The sequence below is a fragment of the Myotis daubentonii genome, chromosome 16 (genome assembly GCF_963259705.1).
Source record: "Myotis daubentonii chromosome 16, mMyoDau2.1, whole genome shotgun sequence".
NCBI lineage: Eukaryota > Metazoa > Chordata > Mammalia > Chiroptera > Vespertilionidae > Myotis > Myotis daubentonii.
Window position 1 is genome coordinate 33,417,463 of NC_081855.1, and position 18,420 is coordinate 33,435,882.

General features: G+C 41.6%; 1 protein-coding gene and 1 non-coding gene across 3 annotated transcripts; one reads left to right on the forward strand and one right to left on the reverse strand.

The window, feature by feature from the left end:
- Nucleotides 1–1,317: 1,317 nt before the first annotated feature.
- SKA2 (spindle and kinetochore associated complex subunit 2) lies at nucleotides 1,318–18,328 on the reverse strand. 2 transcript variants are annotated; one of them, XM_059669647.1, is made up of 4 exons: nucleotides 18,099–18,328; nucleotides 8,093–8,179; nucleotides 3,653–3,766; nucleotides 1,318–1,986 (listed from the first exon to the last, which is right to left on the reverse strand). In XM_059669647.1, the coding sequence occupies exons 1-4, from the start codon at nucleotides 18,129–18,131 to the stop codon at nucleotides 1,918–1,920; spliced, it is 303 nt and encodes a 100-aa protein (XP_059525630.1). In that variant the 5' UTR covers nucleotides 18,132–18,328; the 3' UTR covers nucleotides 1,318–1,917. The 2 variants fall into 2 exon arrangements, with proteins under 2 accessions (XP_059525630.1, XP_059525629.1); XM_059669646.1 differs by having other exon boundaries at nucleotides 3,653–3,829.
- LOC132219411 (U6 spliceosomal RNA) lies at nucleotides 9,176–9,282 on the forward strand. Its single transcript, XR_009449427.1, has one exon. It is a non-coding gene; the product is annotated as a U6 spliceosomal RNA (small nuclear RNA).
- Nucleotides 18,329–18,420: the final 92 nt, after the last annotated feature.

The window sequence follows — 18,420 nt, forward strand, 5'->3', positions numbered from 1 at the left end:
ACCAAACAACATTTCATTGTACTTTCCACCATGCAGTCACAGAGAAGTTAAGTGATTTGCTCAGGGTAAAACAGCTGGAATTTAAAACCTGCTATTTACATCTCAGATATGATGTCAGAGCCCAATTTTAACTTCAGAACAGCAATATCTGCTTCCATTCCCCCATTCAGCATTTCCCTGAACATTAACAGTAATAATTTATAGGCAAGTCTGACCTCCTATTGCATAGATACATCATGATATACATCAGCCAGATGTGTATGTATTACTATTGTAAATAATCCTGTGATTAACATTTTTACCAAGATCTGTCCTGTAATTTGGACAATTACGTTATTGTCAAGTTATTTAAAAATAAATAGGGAAATACATACAAACACACAAAACTAGCAAGCAGCAGTTGGCAGTACTCTTCTGATTTCAATTTCTTAGCTTTCATATAGAATAAACAAGTACAATAATATAGGCTGGAGGAGAACAAAGGCCGTACTGAAATACAACAGGGGAGAGTCACAGAAGGAGATGTGACAACAGAAGCAAAGCCAAGAGGGAAATCGTCAGATGTTATGCTGTGGAAGAATGCAGGTAGCCTTTAAAATGGAAAAGGTTGACTCCCCTTCCCACCTACTCCAAAGTATCCAGAAGGAGTTTCTGAAGAGATTATGTCAATTATCCTACATAATAAAAGGGTAATATGCAAATCGGCCAAATGGTGGAATGACCGGTCGCTATGAAGCACACTGACCACCAGGGGGCAGACGCTCAACACAGGGGCTGCCCTCTGGTGGTCAGTGCGCATTCACAGGGGGAGCACCGCTCAGCCACAAGCCAGGCTGACTGCTGGTGAGTGGCCCTAAGCCAGGGGTGGGCAAACTTTTTGACTCGAGGGCCACAATGGGTTCTTAAACTGGACCGGAGGGCTGGAACAAAAGCATGGATGGAGTGTTTGTGTGAACTAATATAAATTCAAAGTAAACATCATTACATAGAAGCGTACGGTCTTTTTTTTTATTATTTTAGTTTTATTCATTTCAAATGGGCCGGATCCGGCCCGCGGGCCGCAGTTTGCCCACAGCTGCCCTAAGCTGTCAGTCAGACATCCCCTGAGGCTCCTGGACTGCAAAAGGGCGCAGGCCGGGATGAGGGACACCCCCCCCCCCAGTGCACGGATGTTGTGCACCGGGCCTCTAGTAGAAATAAAGTTGCTATATATTCTATTTTTTTTTTTAAGAAAATAGCTCAGTAGAGAACAAAATGATGAAAATATTGATTTTAAATATTTTTCTAAAAAGAAATACAATAAAGACAACCTAAAACAGCATTTGAAAGCAGAACTCATGTTGCTCAACATTAGCAAGCAAAAGGAATAGGACAAAAATAAAAGAGGCTGTCACAGAGAAACCAGCTTATTACAAAGCTTAGGTTTTATGGGACACTATAGTTCACTTAGCAATCTCACTAATAATGTGACCACATCTTCAATTAAAATTTTCAAAAATAGAAAATTTATACATATATAATATATAATACAAATATTTTTCCATCTTTAATTTCCAATGCACATTCATTCACATTTGACTGATAGTACATAATCATTCTTTTATGATAGGACATCTTTGTTATCCTGATTATACAAAAACAGATGCAAAATAGTGTTAAGACTTTCTTGCCTGAAATTGCAAAACTAAGTGTGCATATATTTAAATCCTTTCCCATTCCATCCTTTTGACTGAAATTTATTCATATCTGTCCTTATATTTCCCTCTTGTGAAAGGCATCACTATCCAGTCACCCAGGCCAAATTTTCTCTTTCACCATACCCCACCTCTAGTTACCATATGCTAACAAGACATCTTCCTAAATCTCTCTGGAATTGATCTCTTCTCCACCAGAGTTCCCTTTTGCAAGTCCATTTCTTCATAAATCTGACATGTGAGATTTTAATTGCTGTACTGCAGTTTTCTCTTCTTCAGTCATTGGTGACAGCTAGAAAACAAATGACAAAGTCTTTTTTTCCAAAACCTTTAAAAGCTTCAACTATAATTTTAACAAAAACACCTTTAAAGACTGTTAATTTAATTAACTTCATATATATATAATCTCAGAGAGGAAGGGAGAGGGAGAAACATCAATGATGAGAAAGAATTATTGATTGGTTGCCTCTTGCACATCCCCCACTGGGAATCGAGCCCACAACTGGGAATCGAACCATAACCTCCTTGTGCCCTGATTGGGAATCGAACCATAACCTCCGTGTTCATAGATCGATGCTCAACCACTGAGCCATGCCGACCAGGCTAGTTAACTTCTTTATCACAACAATAAATGTTTCCATAAGCTCATACCATGTATATGATACAAATTTCAGAAAGCAGGAGAAAAAATACATTAGTTGGCTACCTACAAACAAAGTGCTTTGATGTTTGAGCTTCCAAAAAACTTGCAATTAAGTTGAAGAAACAGCCCTACCTGGTTTGGTTCAGTGGGTAGAGCTTCAGCCTGCGACTGAAGGGTCCTGGGTTCGAGTCCAGTCAAGGGCACATGCCCAGGTTGGGGGCTCAATCCCCAGTAGGGGTCATGCAAGAGGCAGCTGATCAATGATTCTCTGTCATCATTGATGTTTCTGTCTGTCTCTCTCTCTCTCTCTCTCTCCCTTCCTCTCTGAAATCAATAAAAATATATTTTAATTTTTTTTTTTAAAGTTGAAGAAACAAGACCAAGATGTCAAACAATTTAAGGACTATAATTGGACAGAACCAAAGAAGTCAAGTCTGAATGCTATATATAAAAGTATTTTGATAAAGAAAGTAAACAAAAATAATCTGGAAGTTTTCTCAGAAGTAGAAACTTGGGCTAAATTTTGAAGGATAATTAAGATGCTTTTAGCTGCAAGTAAAAGAAACACATTTCAAAATGGATAAGTAATACAAGTTATTATTATTGCAAAATAAATAGGACAGACTTTAGGGCTGGTCTGTTCATCAGATAAAGACTCAGTTTTTCCCATCTCACAGCTCTGATATTCTTAATGGTAGCTTTATCTTTAAGAGGTGATGCTGGGCATCACCTTTATACAAAATGTTTATACAAAAAAAGTTTTCACCCTGACTGGTTTGGCTCAGTGGATAGAGCATCAGCTTGCGAACTGAAGGGTCCCAGGTTCGATTCCAGTCAAGGGCACATGCCCAGGTTGCAGGCTCTATCCCCAGTAGGGGGTGTGCAGGAGGCAGCTGATCAGTGATTCTCTCTCATCATTGATATTTCTCTCTCACCCTCTTCCTTCCTCTCTGAAATCAATAAAAATATATATATATATTTTTTTTTAAAGAAAGAAAAGTTTTCTCTTGCCAAGTCTCTCTCATTACTGAGGAAACTCTTCTTCATTTCCCACTTCCAGGCTCCCTCTTCACATGTCAGCTGGGTTACAAACCCATTCCTGAATTAAGTTTACTTAAAGGAAAATCCATTCCCGTTGCCAATCAGGCACACACTGAAGCTGAGGATAGTGCCAGCTTTATTTACCTCAGGCATGAGGCTGTGAGGGACAGCACACATCTCAAGAAAATCAGTACTCTGTAAGGCAGGAAGGAAGAACATAAATGCTGAGAAACAACCAACGAACAGTATCCAACATGTCAATGGAAAGCATTACCTCCAGGTCTGTTTGCTTTTGTAGTTCTTGTATCATGGTCATAGTCTTATTGAAAGTAGCACAAATGCAGCTCTTAATCTCTTTCTGCTCATCAGCAATTGGCTTAAAGCGTGCCTGCAAAGTTTGATATCGGGACTTTACTGCTGACAATTCCTGTAAGAGTGTAACTGGATTTTTCTATATCAGGAAAAAAATTAATGTATATTAAATTGTGGAAGTGAAAAATTAAGCTTCTTTTAATAATTAAAATTTATGCAACACATTTTACCGTCCATTTAATCGAACATTGTATTTTATTATACAACTGTGTGACAAGGATGGAAAAGCGGAAGAAAGAAGTAAGACCTAGATTCTATTCTAAAGAAATTTAAAGCCTAGGTGCAGAAGTACAGCATAGGGAATATAGTCAATAATCAACACTAATAAAAGAGAAAAATGGTAATTGGCGTACGAGCTACCCTTTTCATTGGCTAATCAGGGCTATATGAGATGGCAGTTAACTGCCAACAAGATGGCGGTTAATTTGCATATGCAGGCACAATGCAGGGAGGCCAAAGGGAAAGCAGGAAGAAGCCCCCTGCCACTGACAGTGATCGGAAACCCAGGGGGGAGCTAAGAGCTGGGGGGCAGGGCAAAGGCAGCCCGCCTTTGCCCTGCCCCCCAGCCATGATCAGAGAATCAGGTGCCTTTTCTGCCCTGGCCAGTGATAGCAGGAAGTAGGGGTGGAGCCAGTGATGGGAGCTGGGCACGGTCGAAGCTGGCAATCCCAGGAGCTAGGGGTCCCTTGCCTGGGCCTAAAGCGAAGTCCAGGATCGTGGGGCCGCTGCAGCTGCGGGTCCCCGCTGCCCGGGCCGAACGCCTAGGCCAGAGGCATCAGGCCTGGGCAAGGGGCCGATCCTGCGATTGGAGGGTGATGGGGGTCAACGCCTGAGGGCTCCCAGTATGTGAGAGGGGGCAGGCTGGGCTGAGGGACACTCCCCCCACACACACACCCAGTGCACGGGGATCAGCGGAGCCGCGAGGCCTCCCGGCACCGGCATCAGTGTGACAGGGGGCAGTGCCCAAACCCCCTGAACCCCCTGATCGCCCTGCGGCTCTGTGTGCGACAGGGGGCGGGGCCACAACCTCCCTATCCGCCCTGCTCTGTTCGGGACAGGGGAAGGCGCCCCAACCCCCTGATCAGACCTGCTCTGTGCCTGATAGGGGGGAGCTCCCCAACCCCCTGATCGCTCTGCGGCTCTGTGTGTGACAGGGTGCAGTGCCCCAACCCCCTGATCGGCCCTGCTCTGTGTGTGACAGGGTGTGGTGCCCCAACCCCCTCCCCCCCCAACCCCCCAACGGGTCCTGCTCTGTGTGTGACGGGGTAGAGCCATAACCTCCCCTTCGGCCCTGCCCTGAGTGTGAGAGTGGCGGCGCCCCAACCCCTCTGATGGGCTCTGCTCTGTGAGTGACAGGGGCCAGCGCCCCAACCCCCTGATTGGCCCTGCTCTGTGCGTGACAGGGGGTTGCGCCGCAACCTCCCCATCGACCCTGCCTTGAGTGTGACAGGGGGCGGTGCCCCAACCCCCCAATCGGCCCTACCCTGAGAGTGACTGAGGGTGGCATCGCAACCTCCTGATCCTCCCTGCTCTGTGCATGACATGGGGCGGTGCCCCAACTCCCCAAATGGCCCTGCTCTGAGCCCAACCAGGGGCTGCACCTAGGGATTGGGCCTGCCCTCTGCCACCCGGCAGCAGGTCTAAGCCAGCAGGTCGTTATCTCCTGAGGGGTCCCAGACTGGGAGAGGGCACAGGCCGGGCTGAGGGACCCCCCCCTCCCTCCCCGAGTGCACAAATTTTTGTGCACAGGGCCTCTAGTAGTGTAATAATAGTGTAACCCGTATGGTGTCAGGTGGGTACTAGAATTAATGGGGGGAATCACTTCGTAAATTATATAATTGTCTAATCACTATGCTATACACTTGAAACTAATATAAAATAATACTGAAATATCAACTATAGTAAAAAAAAATAAAAAAAAAAATAAAGCCTATGTACAGAAATAGCTCACAAAAAAAGCAACAAGAAACAGCAAATAAGGTCACTTTAGATACATATTTGATGCATAGTTCACAACAATTAATTACATAATATTTCTAAAATACAATTCTAAATACTATTCAGAAGATGATTAAAGGAACTATATTAATTTGTCATTAAAGAATAAGACAACTTGGAGCCACTTATAAATTCTTAAACATTCTGCAACGAGGCTTAAGTATGTATAAATACTAATTCATTGACTTCACTATATAAAATTCATGTCAGCTCAAGCAACTGTATTTATAAAGGGTGTCCCAAAATTCACGCAAAATTTGAATTTAATGGTGCTCGCTATTGCGATATGATAATCTAGTTTTTGTGCCTAAATTGCAAGATATGGATGTGGATGACATGTGGTTTCAACAAGACAGTGCCACATGCCATACAGCCCGAGAAACAATTCAATTACTGCACGAGTCATTTCCTGGTCGTGTAATTTCCCATTTTGGTGATCAGAATTGACCGCCCAGATCATGCGATTTAACGCCATTGGACTTTTTTCTTTGGGGTTTTTTGAAGTCTAAGGTTTATGCCAACAAGCCCACGACCACCCACACCTTGAAGGAGGAAATTGAGCACTGTATCAAGGAAATTCAGCCACATTTATGCAAAACGGTCATGGAAAATTTCAACAAAAAAGTGCGTATGTGCCAGCAAAGCTGTGGAGGCCATTTACCCGATATGCTATTCCATACATAACCCTATACTGTATACTTTGTGAATCAATAAAAAATTTACAATTTTTGATTATAAACCTGTGTTTTCTATCAAAATTACTTCTTGCGTGAATTTTGGGACACCCTTACATTACATTGGTTTTTCAAATTCTTTTTAAAATATAGCCACTATTCCATAAAATACATTTTTTACTGTATTTTTCCAGTTTTTCTATTGGAGATCTCTTATCCAATACAATGTCCAGTATCTAGAAACATGGTAGAAAATCTAACCCTAAGGGTGAGAAGGGGTGTATAATGAATAGATACTCCTGAAGGCATCTTAATATATATTTGATGCTATTTATTATTTCTTTGACCATATCAAACATACTAAGTATTCTTTTTTCATGGTGTCTATCTTCTGTTCCTTTCCTACTTGTAATGGCCATGCCATAGGTCTTGATCATTCTCTGCAGAATTATTTTATCAGTCTTTTTTTTGTAGTATATTTTCTATTTATTAAACTTTTAAATATATATTTTTATTGATTTTTTACAGAGAAGAAGGGAGAAGGAGAGTTAGAAACATCGATGAAGGAGAAACATCGATCAGCTGCCTCCTGTACACTGCCCACCGGGGTTGTGCCCGCAACCAAGGTACGTGCCCTTGACCAGAATCGAACCTGGAACCCCTCAGTCCGCAGGCGAACGCTCCATCCACCGAGCCAAACCAGTCAGGGCTATTTATTAAACTTTTATACAGTCGTTCGGTCGCCAACAGTCACTTAGGCTTTTATATAGATAGATAGACTGTTCTAGAGGTACCTATATTCTCTCACAATTTCAAAGGCTTCCACAATGGTTCGTATCTCCTGACTCAATAATTCTTTTATAAGGGTTAAAAAAATAAAATAGCCACAAATTTCCTTGACCATGGGTATAAAAATATGCTGTGACCAAGTTTCCAACATAAAAAGATTCTATGAGGTCAGTACTTAATACTGTAATTATTATAATCACTACTATTAGAAATACTATCAGAAAATCAACACTAATAAAAGAGAAAAATGGTAATTGGCGTACGAGCTACCCTTTTCATTGGCTAATCAGGGCTATATGCAAATTAACTGCCAACTAAGATTGGCAGTTAACTGCCAACAAGATGGCGGTTAATTTGCATATGTAGGCACAATGCAGGGAGGTGAAAGGGAAAACAGGAAGAAGCCCCCTGCCACTGACAGTGATTGGAAACCCAGGGGGGAGCTAAGAGCTTGGGTTTCCAATCACTGTCAGCCATGATCAGAGAATCAGGTGCCTTTTCCGCCCTGGCCAGTGATAGCAGGAAGTAGGGGTGGAGCCAGCGATGGGAGCTGGGCACGGTCGAAGCTGGCAGTCCCAGGAGCTAGGGGTTCCTTGCCTGGGCCTAAAGCGAAGCTCATGATCGCGGGGCCGCTGCAGCTGCGGGTCCCCGCTGCCCGGGCCGGATGCCTAGGCCAGAGGCGTCAGGCCTGGGCAAGGGGCCGATCCTGCGATTGGAGGGTGATGGGGGTCAACGCCTGAGGGCTCCCAGTATGTGAGAGGGGGCAGGCTGGGCTGAGGGACACTCCCCCACACACACACCCAGTGCACGAATTTCATGCACCGGGCCCCTAGTCTTTTGATAAAATATTCTGTTGAAAAGACATTGATTTTGCAGATTACCTCGCCTGCTGAATCAGGATGATTAGTCTTGATTTCATATTCCAGCCTGTATTGAATGTAATCCAGATCAGAATCAGCTTTCTGGAACTAAAAATCAGCATAAATCATTATTCTGTGAACCAAAAGTCATATTAATAAACATGATCCTGCAACTATTCTTCCTTTTCTCTTTATATTTTTTAGTATTTTAATAATGTGATATACAACTCATTTTGAAAATATGGAAATAAAAAAGTATAAAAAAAACCTAAATGCTCTATAATAACCAGGCTATATTAAAAATTTCTTAAAACTAGTTAACATTTTGAAAATCATTTCTCTCTGCAGGTGTCTTAGATTTTGAGCCAAAATTTAAATACCAAGAAGCCACCACCATCATATATTAATACAGTAACTAACAATGTCTTCAAGAACTCCCTAGGGTCACTGACACCCTCATCAGTTAGGCAGTGGTTTTCCCTCTCTCGTAGGAAATGAGGTTTCAAGTTAAAACACAGAACAAATTTATTTTCAGGGATCCTCACAGTTTCCATGATCTGCAACCATATTAACCAAAAAACTACAAATTAATGCTATACAGACCAAAATTAGAGAGCTTAAAGTCACAAATTATGCAAGGAAAACTACATACTATAGGCCACAAAAGTAGCTGTCTGAATAGACCCAATTTATTGAACATAGGTCCTAGGATAGAACCATCATCTGTAGTACACCTCTCAGGGAAAAAAAAAAAAGGAAAAGCTACCACAGACCTAAATATGTGTATGTACATATAGAAAAGCTGGAAAGGATATCTAATAGAAAAAGTAGTTTAGTGCTCGCTTCAGCAGCACATATAGTAAAACTAGAAGCCCAGAGCACGATTTGAAATTGCACAGCACCGCCCACCCTGGAGTTGCCGGTCCAGCCCTGCCTCGCACCCCGGGCCCAGCAGCAGCCGCTGCCGGTCTGGCCCTCCCTCCCTCTCTGGCCCTTGAAGCAGCCGCAGCCGCTGCTGATCAGACCCTCCCCATGCCACCCCGCATCTGACGCTGCACATGCAACCTCCTCCTGTCTGGTAGACCCATTACAGTGTCCCGGCTAATTAGCATATTTCTCTATTATATATACAGATTGGAACAATACAAAGATGATTAGCATGGCCCCAGCTCAAAGATGACACACAAATTCATGAATGATTCCATATTAAAAAAAGAAAAGAAAAAGTGGTTTATATCTGAATGTGTTTAATTTATAAATTATTCTTAACTTTTCAAAATTCCGCATCTTTTATATTATTTTAAAGCAGGTACTGCCTTGAATTTATCAAGGAAACATCCATGAGTTTACTATGGAAGGCAAAACATGATTTCCACAGGGAAACTGCCTAGCCTACAGCGTAGGAGACTGCTTTGGGGATAGAGTTTGGACCTTATTATGAACTTAAGCTCTGAACTAAAGATTGGTTCTTAAAATTTTGAACCCTTAGTGGAAAGAGTAAAGGCCAAAAAAACCCACTGTAAAAGTAGTTCTCAGGTCTAATGAGAAACAGTCTACAGATACTTCATTACACAAAAGGTAGATTAAGGCCTCTACTTTGGAATATAAAGTAAGATAAAATGGCTCTCAGAAGTTCAAATGCTTATAAGATCAGGAACTGTAATCATTGAACAAAATTTCAGAAAGAGATATACTAAAATTTCCATCACCAATTGCTCTCATCATTGACCTAAATTTGAATGGAAAATTTTGCAATTACCAAAGTTCTATCTTTATAACCAAAAATTTTTGGAGTGGAAATAAAAGGAGAGAGAAAGCCAGTTTTGCTTTTAAATTTTTTCCAAAAATCTCTTAACAGCAAAGGAGTTGCTATGAGCCTAAAAAACAAACAAACAAAAAAAGTAGACATTGTTAATTTAAAAAATTTTCAAGTGTTTTCCAAAAAAATAGAGGTGTTTTGTAATCTTTGTCCTACCCTATATAAGCAGCTGGCTTATGGGGGGCTGCAGAGCATATTTTTGTGGATGACCTGCTGCTCTCCATACTGCCGGTAGTATTGGAATAAATGCTTTTATATGATTCAACCCTGTCTCTGCACTTAATTGGCTCAAGTAGTGGCAGGCAGCAGGGACCCATTGATTGTTTGGTTACAAGGGCACATGCCTGGATCCCCAGTGTGGGGCATGCAGGAGGCAGCTGATCAATGATTCTCTTTCATCATTGATGTTTCTATCTCTCTCCCTCTCCCTTCTTCTCTGAAATCAATAAAAAAATATATATATTTTAAAAATCCAAAAAACAAAAAGAGGCTTTTCATGTCTTATATACTGGTACTTGTTAGATTAGATGCCAAAAGTAAATTAATTGATAATACGACTTTATAAACATACTAATAATTACTATATATGTATAGGTATGTATAAAGAAATTACTGTTGGCATAATTTCCTATATTAGAATATGTAGGGGATTATCTTTTCCTTTATATAAACAGAGTGCACAAACCTATATAACATGTGGATGGAGAGTATGGGGAGGGGGATAGAGGAGAGGGCAAATCAAATTAAACAAAGGCTCTAAGCATTCAAGTACTGAATTGGTTTAATTACTGAAATAGACCACAATTTCATAGCTTTATATATAACACAAGGTTTTACATGACATTCTAAAGCATAATTTTAAATAAAAGTTTTTAAAACAAATTACCACAGAATTCTTAACATTATGGCATTTGTGGCTTTAGGGTTAACTTTAAAACAATCTCTAATCTGGAAGCCCTGAATTGTTTATGAACCAGAAACTCTTAGGCCTATGAGGAGTCCTTTAAAATTATTTTATTGATTGATTTTATCAGAAACTCTTTAGAGAGATTTGTTATTCCACTTATTTATGCATTCACTGATTGATGCTTGTATGTTCCTTGACCGGGGATCGAACCCACATCCTTGGCATATCAGGACAATGCTCAACCAAATGAACTACCTGGCCAGGACCAGGACCTATGTGTTTTTTGTTTTGTTTTTTAAATATATATGCATATGTATTTATTTAAGAGGGGAAAGGAGAGGGAGATAGAAACATAAATGATGACAGAGAATCACTGATGGGCAGCCTCCTGCATGCCCCTCACCCGGGGATGGAGCCTGCAATCTGGGCATATGCCCTGACCAGGAATGAACCATGACCTCATGGTCCATAGCTTGACACTCAACCACTGAGCCACAACGGTTGGGCCCTCTGTGTGTGTTTTTAACTCAACACTTTAGTTCTGCTTAAAGTTTAATTAGCATAATCCCATAGTCCATTTAACAATGTCTTCTTGTTAAGAGAGTAGTTTCAGCTATGACTTCCTGTAATACCTGGAGGTCCATCAAACATGCGCTAGCTGGTTTGGCTCAGCGGATAGAGCATCAGACTGCGGACCGAAGAGTCCCAAGTTCGATTCCAGTCAAGGGCAAATGCCTGGGTTGTGGGCTCGATCTCCAGTTGGGAGTGTGCAGGAGGCAGCCAATCAATGATTCTCTCTCATGACAATACAAAGTGTTGGTGAGGATGTAGAGAAACTGAAATCCTAATACATAGCTTTGGAAGAGATTTCAACAGTTTCTTATAAGATCAAGCATATATTTATCATGCTACTCAAGAGAAACAAAAACATTATGTTTACACAAAGACTTGTAATACAATCTTTATAACAATTTTATTCATAAATGGGTAAATGCTGGAAACAACCCAAAGTTGATAATGTGATATTCTATACAAAGGAATGTTACTCAGTGACAAAAAACGGTCCAACTATTAATACATACAACATGGTCAAATCTCAAAAGCATTATGTTAAGTGTAAGAAACCAGACAGACAGACACACACACACACACACACAAAGACTGTATGTTGCATATAAGTACATTTACATGAAATTCTAGAAAAGGCAAGTGGTTGTCAGGGAATTTGGGAAGAAGAGGTTGACTGCAAAAAGGCATAAAAAGGGCACGGTGGTTACATGAGTATACACATTTGTTAAAACTCATCAAATTGTACTCCTAAAATTGGTGAGTTTTAATATATGTAAACTATATCTTAATAAAACTGATTACAAAAAAATAGTGCTGATTCATACTTTATTATATCTCAATTACAAAGAAAGAACTTTAAATCAAGAATTCTTAAGTTTTAAATTTGAGCACTTACTACACGATGCACAGATTAAGATATAGGAAAAGTTATCATAGGAAATATATAACTGGCATTACTTTAATCACTTACTAATTCATTTTAAAATTCAATTAAATAATACCTAAGATTTGCCAGAGCCAATCAAAATCTGTTACAGAAAGTAGCAAATTATAAAGTACTACTCATTTAGATTAGCCTAAACAACTTTAGCTATAAAAATTATTCTCTTAATGTATTTCATAATGCAGTGTTTTTAATTAGTTAAAAACTTTTTTTCAAATTATGACCTTTTTAAAACACTTTTGGTAATAACATTTTTTGTAATACAAAAAACGTTTTCAGGAACAAAGATTTCGGTAAACTACTCACAGATATTGAAGATGCAAGGCAAGAATCAAAATTCTGGTGTGCATCCTGCTTTCAGATGCTTTGACAATACTATTGCACTGCTAGTGTCAAGTACAGTAGTGCAATAAAGTCAGAGCATTCGTTAGCAGTAAAGGTAGAAAAGGAACACAAAAGCATCTTGCAAGAGTTGAAGCTTCAGTGAGAAAAGAATTTAAAGAAGAATTGCCATTTTTGACAGAAGACATGCAAAACCTAAGAACATTTTTATCAATGTTAAAAATTAAAAAAAAAAGAATCACACTTAAACATCAAAATGAGGTTGTTTTTTATGACTAACCTATGATTAATATTGAAATTTAAACATACATTTAGATAAAGTAATTTTGTAAATATGTCCTAAGTTTTACAAAGTTCAAAAATATTTCTGTTCTGCTGAGATATATTGGTTAGCTCCTCCATAGCAATTGATTAACTGCCATATAAAACAAGTCTTTTGAATAATATCAAAGAAAAAAAAAAGTAAAATAATGTTTCCCAATCTCTATATACCCAATCTATCTCTGGAATATGCCCTAATATGCAAATAGACCAAATGGTGAAACAACTGAACAACCAGTTGCTATGATGTGCGCTGACCACAGGGGGTGTGCGAGGAACATGGCAGGTGTCTGCAGCAGGCGGCAGAGCGTGGAACATGGTGGCATCAGCTGCGGTGGGATGGTGGAGCAGGTGAGTGGGGGTGCCAGGCCAAGGTGGGGCACCAGTTACTGTCATAGGCGCAAGTTTCTGGTGGTTACTGAAAATTCTTTGCTCCCACATCCTTCGGTCCCACCCGGCGTTCGCACCCGCTGCCAGCACCCGGCACCAGTCCTGATTGCTTGGCGCCGTCAGTGGGTGCAAGTGGCAGCTGCCGGACCTAATCACCCCTGAGGGCTTCTCCACCTCCTCCTGCTCCTTAGGGTGATCGGGGCAGCAGCTGCCGCTCGCACCCACTGATAGCGCCGGCCCCCCTCGCACCCACTGCTGGCACCGGCCCCAATGGCTCCGTGCCATCAGCAGGTGCAAGCGGGATCAGCACCGTCAGCATGTGGGAGCAGTAGTGGCGGGTGCGGGACTGTCAGAAGACAGGGGACTAGGGGCCACAGCGAGAAGAGCCCAGTGGGGACATGGAAGATGGGCCGAACCCACCCCTGTGCCCACCGCAGCCTCGCGGCCCAGTTCCTTTCAAGGTGCATGAATTTATGCACTAAGCCCCTAGTTTAATCTATAATACAAAAAGCGCTTACCATCTTAGGGCTTTTTATCTAGTTTACAGACTTCCAGGGAATCAACGTATCCTAAACATGACATCATTAGCCCTACCTAGCTGAATATTATGAAAGGGCATTTTCAATTTTCAGTTAACCCCTAAAACATCAAAACATCTTTCTTAAACTTAAAAATCAAAGAGGCCCAGCTGGCGTAGCTCAGTGGTTGAGCATCAACCTATGAACCAGTAGGTATGGTTCCATTCTGGGTCATGGCACATGCCCAGGATTGGGGGCTGGATCCCCAGGAGGGTGTGTGCAGGAGGCAGCCAATCAATGATTCTCTCTCATCATTGATGTTTCTATCTCCCACTTTCTCTGAAATCAATAAAAATATATATTTTTAAAAATCAAAGAGAGCCCTAACTGGTTTGGCTCAGTAGATAGAGCGTTGGCCTGCGGACTGAAAGGTTCCAGGTTCGATTCTGGTCAAGGGCATGTACCTTGGTTGCGGGCACATCCCCAGTGGGAGGTGTGCAGGAGGCAGCTAATTGATGTTTCTCTCTCATCGATGTTTCTAACTCTCTATTCCTCTCCCTTCCTCTCTGTAAAAAATCAATAAAATATATTAAAAAATAAATAATAAAAATCAAAGAGAAAATAATAATGGAAAAATGGACAGGTGGCGGGCGAGAATGGGAGGGTGTCCAAAATGTAAATATTTAAGTATCAGGTTTCCTTGAATGCAAGCCAATTGACATCCTAACTGGTAAGAAATCAATTCAAAAGTCAGATGTAAGCCCAGAAATAGAAATAGTATCACACTATACTACCTTTTGTGTACAATCAGTGGTACCACAAAAGAAAGACACTAGACAAATACCCCTCATTAAGTGAAGGAAAAAGTTAGAGAACCCTACAATAAACTTATTTCCCAATTAATAATGTTGACTGATGAAAAAACACTTTCCATTATTTTCATTAACCTTCCCTTAAATCAGCGGTTCTCAACCTGTGGGTTGCAACCCCTTTGGCAGTCGAACAACCCTTTCACAGGGGTCGCCTAAGACCATCCTGCATATCAGATATTTACATTATGATTCATAACAGTAGCAACATTACAGTTATGAAGCAGCAACGAAAATAATTTTATGGTTGGGTCACAACATGAGGAACTGTACTTAAAGGGCCAGAAGGTTGAGAACCACTGCCTTAAATGGTCCAGTTCAACTACTTAGTTAGATTGAGCCTACGAAGAAATGAACAAAATCCAGGACAGGTGGAACGTGTCTTAACCTCAAATTCTGGGCCACATAAATCAGATATTAGAATATTTCAACTAAAAATCAAAGGATTGCATCAAAAATTATTTACCTGGGCAAAGGATCGAAATAGACACTTTTCAAAAAGGACATACAGAAGGCACAGAGACATACGAAAACATGCTCAAAGTTACTAATCATCTGAGAGATGCAAATCAAAACAACAATGAGATACCATCTCACACCTGTCAGAATGGCTATCATCAACAAAGAACAAGTGCTGGTGAGGTTGTGGAGAAAAAGGAACCCTCGTGCACTGATGGTCGGAATGCAGACTGGAGCAGCCACTGTGGAAGACAGTATGGAGTTTCCTTAAAAAGTTAAAAACGGAACTCCCATTTGACCCAGTAATCCCACTTCTAGGACTATAAACCAAGAAACCAGAAACACCAATCAAAAAGGATATATGCACCCCTATGTTCATAGCAGCACAATTTGCAATAGCTAAGATTTGGAAACAGCCTAAGTGCCCATCAGCAGATGAATGGATTAGAAAACTGTGGTACATCTACACAATGGAATACTATGCGGCTATAAAAAAGAAGTAACTTTTACTATTTGCAATAGCATGGATGGAACTGGAGAGCATTATGCTAAGCAAAATAAGTCAGTCGGAGAAAGATAAATATCACATGATCTCACTCATATGTGGGATATAATGAACAACATAATTTGATGAACAAGAATAGATCCAGAGACAAATGGCAGGGAAGTGTGTGTGTGTTGGTGGTGGGGGGTGGGGGGGGAGGTGGTTAGAGAGCAACCAAAGGACTGGTATGCATGCATATTAGCATAAACAATGGACACAGACACTGGGGCGGTGGGGGCTTGCCCGGGGTGGGAATGGGAAGGGGGGTCAATTAGGGAAAAGGGAAATAAAAAAGACAATAAAAATAAATAAATAAACAAAAGCAAAAAAGAAAAAAATTATTTACCTTTAGAATCTTAGAAACATAACTGGTTCACAGATGTAAGGAATTCAAGAAGAAAGACCTCCTTTCTTCTCTTCCTCTTTTAAAAAAATTGTTTTAAAAACTACCCCATCATTCAAACATCTAAAAGTTAGAGTCTGGCTACCACATAATTCTCTAAAACCTACTTTTCAAGATGTACACTTAATCATTTTTTCCTTAAAAATAAAATATGTTCATTTTATTAAAAAAAAAGTCCTATGAGAATATTGACTCAATATATTGCAAAATCCAGAAAAGGTTTAATTGGTACCTCAAATAAACAGCCAACTTGAGGAGAGAAAAACTGTTAAAAGCAAAAGTAATATCACTTAGCATCTTACAATTAGGCAGAAGTGTGGATATGGAGGGAATTCAGAATGGGGGAGAAGAGCAAGACAATGTAAACATTTATGCCTCTAGAATAGAATCAAACTACTAACAATTCTTTAACATGTTTTTGTGGTTGGGTTTGGTTTTTTTTTTTTAAGAGAGTTAATGATAAAAATAACAAAACTGTGAACTAAACGTTCATTATTACTGCTTTGGAAAGCTGCAGAAAATCCTTCTTCTCTGCCATTTCTCTTCCTATCTCCAGCACACACCCTCCCCAGTCCCCCAAAATTTAAAACTCAAGACACTAGAAACAACTGAAAGTTCAAACCGAATTTTTATATGAGGCACTACAATTCATTAATACATCTAAGAAAAATCAGTTATATCAAAGTCTCACATGTTCTGGGGGGTGGGAATAGGGGCGAGGATGGTATTCAGGTTCTTCCAGGATCATTACATGTGCGGTTGGTCAAGCGACCCAAGATTCAGCTTGGAGAGGGCAACACAGGCAAAAAAAAAAAAAAAAAAAAAAAAAGATACCTAAAAAGTAATGACAGGGGAAAGCAAGGCGAGAAGGGGCGGATTGCGGGTGGAAAAGATTTTGGCTTCTCAATCTTATTTTTCTTTAACGGAAAAATCGACGGGAGCTCACGGATGGGTGTGTCTTCCAAACTGCACGTTTTAAAGGAAGCCAGTCCGCTCAAAAAAGCTGGTAATGCCGGTGAGAAAGGAGGGCTGAAGATACGGAACTAAAAAGAGAAGGAAAAAGCGCGGGCGATCAAGCTGGCAGTCCAGGGACGGGAGGGAGAGAATAAAGAGGACAAGAGAGAGGATCCATAGAAGAAAACTGGGACAGCTCTCCAGCGAGGCGCCCTCGCGCAGGCCAAGCAGCAGAGGGAGTCCTTTCCAATGACTTGCCCCCGCCCCCAACTTTCACAAATGAATGAAACCCGGAGACTGGAGAGCAGGGTGCCTTCCTGGTCCCAATCCTGCCCGCTCACCGGGCAAGGAGCTCACGGTTCAGGCGCCCACCGCTCCTTCCCCCATCCAAGGGCTGCCTGCCCCCTTAGGGCCAAACAAAAACTCGTCTAGAAGCTTTCTTGGCCTCTAGGAAGTGGAGCGCGCAAGTCTAGCATCCTTCTCAGGCTTTGCAGCCCGCCGTGGAGGATGCAAACCTGTTCAGCCCTGAAGGGGTTTCCCTCCACCGCACTCGGTTTATCCCCACCCAAACCCACCCTCCATCCCTCTTTTCTGGGTGTGAACGACCTCTCCCCTTCTGGGACGTTTTGGGACCATTCCAGTCTCATCTTTTTGGTAGAAATACAAGCGTCTGCACCAGCCACAGGTCCGTAAGGTGCGGAAAGGTGAGGGCAAGGAACAAACAATCCCACCGGCCCCACACCCTCGGCAACTCCCGCCATTTCCCTCACCAGTCTCCCGGATGTAACCCTTCCTCCCCCGCCCCCCTCCCCCCGCGGCGGTTAAAAAACCAGACGGCGGCGACTCCCTTTGGTGCAGGAGGAGGGAACTCGGGTCTAGTCCAGCCTCCGCCGCCCAGGGTTTCCGGCGACTCTGAATTGCTTCCCACTTTGGAGGCCACAGGGGAAAAAATAAACTACCCAGCAGATATCCCACACTTTACGCTCACCATCAATTCCAGCTTATCGACCTCCTCCTCCATGTTGAATAGTTGACATTCCTCAGGCCCCGGCGGTGCTTAAGGCGCAAACCGTACTAGCACTGAGCGTCCCTATTGGACAGCTGTCACTCAACATCTTGCACTCATTGGCTGCTCCGCTTCACCGGCGCCCGCCCATTGGCGATTAGGCAACGCCTCTCCTCATGTAACACCTTTTCCAGTTGGGCAAAGACACAAAATGCCGCCGGAGGGTTGGTTGCTGTATACTTATATTTTTACATTGGCTGCATCCTCATCTCTACTTTCAATTTCATAGTTAGGGCTCAGCCGA

Excerpts from the sequence above, each read along its gene's own strand:
- SKA2 (XM_059669646.1), bottom strand. The coding sequence starts at position 18,131 with ATGGAGGAGGAGGTCGATAAGCTGGAATTGATG. Across the intron at positions 8,180-18,098 it reads TCGATAAGCTGGAATTGATG|TTCCAGAAAGCTGATTCTGA; the intron begins GTGAGCGTAAAG and ends GCTGATTTTTAG. Across the intron at positions 3,830-8,092 it reads ATCCTGATTCAGCAGGCGAG|AAAAATCCAGTTACACTCTT; the intron begins GTAATCTGCAAA and ends TTCCTGATATAG.